This window comes from Pristiophorus japonicus, chromosome 5 (assembly GCF_044704955.1).
Source record: "Pristiophorus japonicus isolate sPriJap1 chromosome 5, sPriJap1.hap1, whole genome shotgun sequence".
In the NCBI taxonomy this organism is placed as follows: domain Eukaryota; kingdom Metazoa; phylum Chordata; class Chondrichthyes; family Pristiophoridae; genus Pristiophorus; species Pristiophorus japonicus.
This window is the reverse complement of record NC_091981.1, coordinates 299,441,391-299,449,275: the sequence shown is the minus strand read 5'-3', so window position 1 is coordinate 299,449,275 and position 7,885 is coordinate 299,441,391. Positions and strand designations below refer to the sequence as shown.

At 48.5% G+C, this 7,885-nt stretch overlaps 1 protein-coding gene across 1 annotated transcript; it reads right to left on the bottom strand.

Moving 5' to 3' along the window:
• Nucleotides 1-226: 226 nt before the first annotated feature.
• LOC139264041 (protein rapunzel-like) lies at nucleotides 227-7,546 on the bottom strand. The gene is made up of 2 exons (XM_070880139.1): nucleotides 7,386-7,546; nucleotides 227-3,018 (listed from the first exon to the last, which is right to left on the bottom strand). Exon 2 carries the CDS (start codon nucleotides 2,950-2,952, stop codon nucleotides 1,777-1,779), a length of 1,176 nt encoding a protein of 391 aa, XP_070736240.1. The 5' UTR covers nucleotides 2,953-3,018; nucleotides 7,386-7,546; the 3' UTR covers nucleotides 227-1,776.
• Nucleotides 7,547-7,885: the final 339 nt, after the last annotated feature.

Here is a 7,885-nt window from a genome sequence, read left to right as displayed (position 1 = left end):
TCGTGTGACTGGTCACATTAACTGCCATGTGACTGGTCACATTGACTGCCATGTGACTGGTTACATTGACTGTCGTGTGACTGGTTACATTGACTGCCATGTGATGTGGATTCGTTGCAACATGTGTTACACACAGTGCCTCACCCTCAGTGTGTGAGTGTAGAGATTACAGGGGCAATGTATATAATGGAGTTCAGCAATAACTCCACACACAGTACCAGCCTGTTATCTGACTGAGTTTATTCAGCACATTGCAGTGTACAGTCAGAAGTTTTATTTCAACAATTCCAATCTATCACTTTAAGCAACAGCCAGTAATTATAATAATTACACTCAGAGTCCCAGATATCAGAGTGTAACTCGGTGAGTGTTCCTATTACAGAGGGATCTTCAACGTTATAGACTGAGTGACAGAGATCAGATTATTACAGGTCTGTTCCAGGAAGGAAAGCACCACCATTGTATTAGTGAGTTATTGCAATACATGTTCTCTGCTTACACAACGTGTGGCTGTGTATTGTATAATGTTCAGTTCCATCTGCAGTTCGGGCAATCTGCTTTGTCCATTTTAATATCTTTGCATCTTCCCTCAGCCACACCACTCTTCATTAGTTGCAAGTGAAAGCACCGTTAGTGTGGGTGTAATATAGGGTGCCAATATCCAGTGGGTTTTGCTCTAATCTATGGATTAGATTAGAACTGGCAAATCTCTGGAGATCGATGGCTTCTACAATCAATATAATGGCCACCTTACTGCGATGAGTGGGAGATGGTCTTGGTGGGAAGGATCTGCTGTTGTCCTAGCATTGGCTTCTGTCTGCAGAAGAATGGGAGCGAAACTGATTCAAGGTGAACAGGCGGTGCTTGATAACTGAGCCTCACATCTTCGTCAATGTTTTATCACTGGCCTGTGTCACTGGATTCCACATCAACTGAGATCATTGAGCTTCAGTGAAATATTCCTGATGAACTATTATTGTGCTGCTATCATGGGTGGTGGACAGGATTGTAAAGCTGGATTGTTACGACCTGTGAAGCGAATCCTTGTGGCCACCATGAAGAGTCCTTGGTACAGGCTGCCCTGTCCGATCTTGAACCTCGAAGATCAGGCTCAGAGTTGAAGTATTGACCTTTGGGCATGCGCTAAAACCCAATCAGCAGCCAGGAGGCTCTGTGGTGAGGAATCCCTTCCAGACACTCAGCCTAACACTGAACATCTATACCCAGCTCAGTAAGGCTGTCCTTGCAGTTGGCTGCGGTGTTGTTGGTGCTTTGCATTGAAGTTACAGAGACGATGTAAGGACAGTCGGAAGAGGGAAAGGGCACTCGATCCAAGAAGCCCATCCTTTTCCCACCTACCGATCCCAGCTCCCTCGATCCCTTCTCTCTACAGATCCCACTTATACCGTCTGCTTTAATTGCCATTTCCTGGTAATTTACTGGGTGCTTGTAGAGAGCTAACCATACACGGATACAGAAAGGCACATCACAACTCATTGGCCACACCCATGTCTGAGACGATGGTTTCTGGTGTTACGAGAAGGGGACTGTGATCTCTGATTGGATTTTGTATTTTAGCAATATCCCAGCTCCTTATGTAACCCCTCACTCAACACGCAATACTGGCAAACAGATCTGAAAGTGTCTCCATTTAACAAATTTCAAATTCGATTCTATTTCTAAACATTAACAAATCTCACCCCAAAAATCAACAGATCACCTGAGCACCTCCGCATCGATACAGGGGTACAGGGACTGGGAGAGTCATCAGGAGGGTTAGGTAGAGTGAACACAAAGTGTGACTCCACTGTAGCTTTCCCAGAAATGGCAATTATTGGGAAAGTTCTTGTGATTCCACAGATCTTTGTAGCGCCTCACTACATGTACAACATGTGCAGGGGGAAGGTTATTGTACACATGTTCAGCAACTGCTTTTGCATCATCCCAGCCATCCTTCCCATCCATTAACTGCCTGATGTGCCCTTCGTCTAGTGGGATCTTTGGATCAGTGGCATAGGAGACAACGGCATTTACACCATTGAGCCTGAAAAAGTGAAAACGATTAGGACCAATTACACAGTGATTGTCAAACCCAGAGACAGGATCATAGACCCTCACAGACCATTTAACCCAGTCATATTTCCCTGCTAAAGCCTCAATTATATAGGTTGCACAACCCTTGTTATCTCTCTCACCCTTTCCCTGTATCAGTTTTTCAACATCTATTTCTGCCTGCTCTGGAAACTCCTTTATGCACCGATCTATCATGGATGTCATTTTACTCTCAACTTTGGCCATTTTCTCATTCCATTCTCTCTTTAACGCCTCTGTGTCAGTTCCAGTGACGGTGGCATGACCCACCAGGGCGATCAGGCCGATACAGAAGAGCTCCTTCAGACGGGAGCAGAGTCCTTCCATGAGGCGCCGATTCCTCTGGTCATATCCCATGGCGGTTTCCAGGATGGGTTTGCCAAAGATGGCGGAATATCCCATCACAGCATCAAAGAGAGTGTGAAGGTTCTGGTCACCTTTAGTCACGGCAAAGTGCGTGAGGAACTCTTGTTTCTCCTTCTCCCGGAACTCTGGCGCTGCATTGAGGATGTCCATGTACTTCCTGAATTGGTTTTTCAGGTTCTCCTCAATGGGGAAGTATTGATTATTAATCGTGCTTTTCTCTATCTCCCAAAGCACCTGCTTAATCTGATCAGAAATGACATCTAGCTGGTTCCTGACTACCTGGAACTGCTCCTTCATGTATGCGAGCTCCTCACTGTCTCGCTTGCCTAAGGCAAGTTTAAGAATGAATCCCGCGACCTGAAAAATGGGTTTCAATACCCCGGCCACTGTAGCAAACATCGCTCTACTCTGAAATATTTTCATTGCAGCCTTTGCATCATTCATGTTTGCCTTGAGCTCAGCAGCCGCTTGGTCGAGCTCTTTGCTGTTCGCCATGCTGTGTCTGGATGAGGATCTTGGGAACGGAAGTCAAGTTGGGTTTGTTGCTTGTGCCAGGAGTCACTGAAAATGAAATGTTGACATTTAGTTTGAGTGGGATTAAATTACATTTAATATTCTGTCCAAAAATCAACAGGTTCCATCACTGCATATTGTTCATTGACAATCTAAGTCAAGGACCAAAACCCACCCTGGGGGAATACCCAAGTTAACAAAGATTTGTATTTATACAGTGCCTCATCATCATCTCAGAAACAAATTACTTTCAAATGTGGTGACTGTTACGTTGTGTTGTGCATAGCAAGATCCCACAAACAGCCGTTGGTTGAGGGAGAATGAATGGTTAAGCCACCGTGGGAACTCCATTCTATTCTCTGTAGTACCACAGGATCCTCAACGTCAAGCTAGTCATATCCTCCTGTGCTGTGCTGGGTGCTCTCCATGTCCAAGTGTCCTTTCTCTAATGGCTTGCCCAAAACTGCACAGTGTATTCGAACCATGGGCTCACAATGTTTTGTGTGCATTCGTCATTATTTCTTTACTCTCAGCACCTACTCTCCAGTCCCATGGCACAATTTACACATTGATGGGGTTAAATATTCCTTTCTCTTCATTTAGACCATCTGAAGTGCCTACGGTTCTAGGTGGTATCAATGGCCCGTGTACTTTGCAGAATCCAGCAGTGCGGTAAGCTTGGCCAACCCTACCATGCTGCCCGAACCACCAAACAATCCGCACAGAAAGAGGCCATTCCAGCCATTAGCTGTCTGCACTGGGGCCTCAGCTCTTCACCACATGTGTCAATGACTTGAATGACAGAATAGAGAATTGTATGTCCGGGTTTACAGATGACCCGAGGCTAGGAGGCACAGTGAGTTGTGTAGATGGGAGCAGGAACTTACAAAAGGGACATCGAAAGTCTAACAGAGCGGGAAAATCTTTAGCAGATAGACATCAATGTGGGAAGCACGAGGTCATCACTTTGTATCCGAGAAAGACAAGTCAGAATATTTTAATGGCGAGAGATTAGGAATTATAGAGGAGCAAAGGGATTGGATGGCTGAGGGCAGGAATCACTAAAAGCTAGTGCACAGCTACAAAACGTAGGCATACAGGCTAATATTGGCTGTTAACGCAAGGGGACTGGAATACAAAGGGGAGGAAGTGATGCTTCAGTTGTACAGAGCCACGGTCTGACCCTATCTGGACACTGCGTCCAGCGCTGGGCCCCCCCCCGCCCTTCGGTGAGGAGCTATTGGCCTGGGAGGGGGTGCAGCACAGATTCACAGAATGGTACCAGGGATAAAAGGGTTAAATGATGAGGCCAGGTTCCCTGGACTAGGTTTGTATTCCCTCGAGTTTAGACAGTTGAGGGATGATCTGATCGAGGTGTCTAAGGTTATAAAGTGATGTGATAGGTCCATACAGAGAAACTATTTCCTCTGCTGGGGGAATCCAGAACAAGGGGCCATAACCTTAACATTAGAGCCAGGCTGTTTAGGTGTGAAATCAGGAAACTCCTCTTCACACAACGGGTTGTGGGAATTCTGGGATTCTTTGCCTCAAAGGGCAGTGGATTCTGGGGGGACAAGAGGAGCTGTCAACACTGAGAGAAAGACAGCGGCTTTCATAACCTCAGGATGTCCCAAGACGCTTCACAGACAATGAAGCACTTCTGAAGTGTAGTCACTTGGGTATTGGTGTCAAGCAAAGATGGGTACATTGAGTTGAGGTGCAGATCAGCCATGATCTAATTTAATAGCATGAGGGGCTGAATGGCCTAATCCTGTTCCTATGTTCACGCTGGCATTATCCCCATCCTGAGCAACCTAATGTTGTTCTCTCTGCCTTCCCCTTGTTCCGCTTACTGTTTCATGGCTGCCCTTTGGTCTCAGGGGAGAAATTGTACCTCGTTGTGGCCATATTATGGGGCTAAAACAGGTGCAACAAGGGCCAATTTCAGGGCCCACTGTCTCTGATGGGCCATAACCATTTTCTGGACCCCTGCCTTTCCCTCTCTTGTTTAGTACAGATTGCTGGTGCTCGCTCTGTCGCTCTCGCTACTGACTAACTGCCGGCATTGCGTTAATATTCTCATATCTAATCAGTGTGGAATGCTGCACCGCGCACCTTTTCCTGTTTCTGGTGAGAGTCAATAAGTAGAATCTTTATTTACAACCTTTAATGTATTTAGTACCGCCATGTCTCAGTGGGTAGCACACTCATCTCGAAATCAGAACATTGTGGGTTCATGTCCCACTCCAGGGACTTGAACACTAAAATCTAGGCAGACACTCCCAGTGCACTATTGAGCGGGTGCTGCACGGTCGGAGGGGCAGTACTGAGGGAGTGCTGCACTGTCAGAGGGGCAGTACTGAGGACGTGCTGCACTGTCGGAGGGGCAGTACTGAGGGAGTGCTGCACTGTCAGAGGGTCATAGAAACATAGAAACATAGAAAATAGGTGCAGGAGTAGGCCATTCGGCCCTTCGAGCCTGCACCACCATTCAATAAGATCATGGCTGAACATGTACTGAGGGAGGGCTGCACTGTCGGAGGGGCAGTACTGAGGGAGGGCTGCACTGTCGGAGGGGAAGTACTGAGGGAGTGCTGCACTGTCGGAGGGGCAGTACTGAGGGAGGGCTGCACTGTCGGAGGGGAAGTACTGAGGGAGTGCTGCACTGTCGGAGGGGAAGTACTGAGGGAGTGCTGCACTGTCGGAGGGGCAGTAATGAGAGAGTGCTGCACTGTCGGAGGGGAAGTACTGAGGGAGTGCTGCACTGTCGGAGGGGCAGTAATGAGAGAGTGCTGCACTGTCGGAGGGGCAGTACTGAGGGAGTGCTGCACTGTCGGAGGGGCAGTACTGAGAGAGTGCTGCACTGTCGGAGGTGCAGTACTGAGGGAGGGCTGCACTGTCGGAGGGGCAGTACTGAGGGAGGGCTGCACTGTCGGAGGGGCAGTACTGAGGGAGTGCTGCACTGTCGGAGGGGCAGTACTGAGGGAGGGCTGCACTGTCGGAGGGGCAGTACTGACGGAGTGCTGCACTGTCGGAGGGGCAGTACTGACGGAGTGCTGCACTGTTGGAGGGGCAGTACTGAGGGAGGGCTGCACTGTCGGAGGGGCAGTACTGAGGGAGCGCTGCACTGTCGGAGGGGCAGTACTGAGAGAGTGCTGCACTGTCGGAGGGGCAGTACTGAGGGAGCGCCGCACTGTCAGAGGGGCAGTACTGGGGGAGCACCAAACTGTCGGAGGGTCACTACTGAGGGAGTGCTACACTGTCGGAGGGACAGTACTGAGGGAGTGCTGCACTGATGGAGGGGCAGTACTGCAGGAGTGCTGCACTGTCGGAGGGGCAGTACTGAGGGAGTGATGCACTGTCGGAGGGGCAGTACTGAGGGAGTGATGCACTGTCGGAGGGGCAGTACTGAGGGAGTGCTGCAATGTCGGAGGGGCAGTACTGAGGGAGTGCTGCAATGTCGGAGGGGCAGTACTGAGGGAGTGCTGCACTGTTGGAGGTGCCATCTTTTGCATGAGACATTAAACTAAGGCCATGTCTGCTCTCAGGTGGAAAGAAATCCCACGGCACTATTTCACTATCTCCCCGGTGTCGGGTGGCCAATAATTATCCTTTAACCAACATCACAAAACAGTTTATCTGGCCATTATCATATGGCTGTTTGTGGGAGCTTGCTGTACGCAAACTGGCTGCTGCGTTACCTATATTACAACAGTGACTACACTTCAAAAAGTATTTCATTGCTTTGGGATGTCCAGTGGTCGTGAATGCAAGCCTTTCTTTTAAAAATTAGTTGCATAATTATACAGTTTTCAGAAAAATAAAAATCTCTGGAACTTGAAAATTTTCCATTAAGAAAGAAAAAGCATCTTGCAAAAATCCATTTAGTCTCAGCCAGTCAGGGAGTTGCGCTGTGAGATTTGATCATAGCGTGATTTCTGATTCCTCTCCTAATTAACAGAGGTCGAACCCATTTCAAATAAAGCTCACAGCGCCATTAGGGTAGTGGGCAAAAGCAGATTTGAGGGGAACACAGTTGTACAATATCACTCCGCGTGATACTCAGCCTGGAAAGTCAGTCAGGGTTGTGGAACGTGCGATGAAGCCAGTACACTCCAGAGTATAAATCCTGCTCAGTCAAGCTTCCCAGCAACAAGCATCAGAACTAGGAGCAGGAGTCGGCCATTCGGCCCCTCGAGCCTGCTCCGCCATTCAATAAGATCCTGCCTGACCTTCTACCTCAACTCCACTTTCCCCCTCCCCCCGATCGCCGTATCCCTTGATTCCCCGAGAGTCTAAAAATCGATCGATTTCTGTCTTGAATTAAGTGTGGCCCATATAGCTGATCACATCTTTCAATGAAGCATTTCATTAACCGCAGGTAGAAGCAGAGAGAGTGACTGAAGTATTGTTACCGTTAAATGTTCTTTCCTCTGGCCAGACCTGTCCCCTTTGCTACAGCGAACGGCCACGTTGCACTTGTGCAAGTCCTCGCCACTGAGTCAGACTTGAGCCGAGTCTCTTGTCAGTTTTCTTCTCTTCAACATTCCCAGTTTCAAACAGCACGACGTTGAAAGTCTGAAGAGCTGTGCAGTTCCAGCCGTAGCTCTTCGGGCTTTTAAGCGTCAGCACCTGCCATCCGACTCCGCCCTTTGACTAAAATCGGTGCAGGGCAGGTGAGTTAAAGCTCCTCCCTCTCAGGTAGCGATCTGCATCGTAGTGGAGCCAACCGGAAAATATCGCAACCGGCAAACGATGAAACTGAGTTCTGCTCAATCAGCCCCACCATCAGTTATTGCAGCAATATAGATATCAGGAGTGACACATGGGGCACACACTCCTCGGGGCTGACCTGGCATTGTGTGAGCAGTCCACAACCTTCCGACAGGTTCCGAGAATGCCCACCATCTAGTAT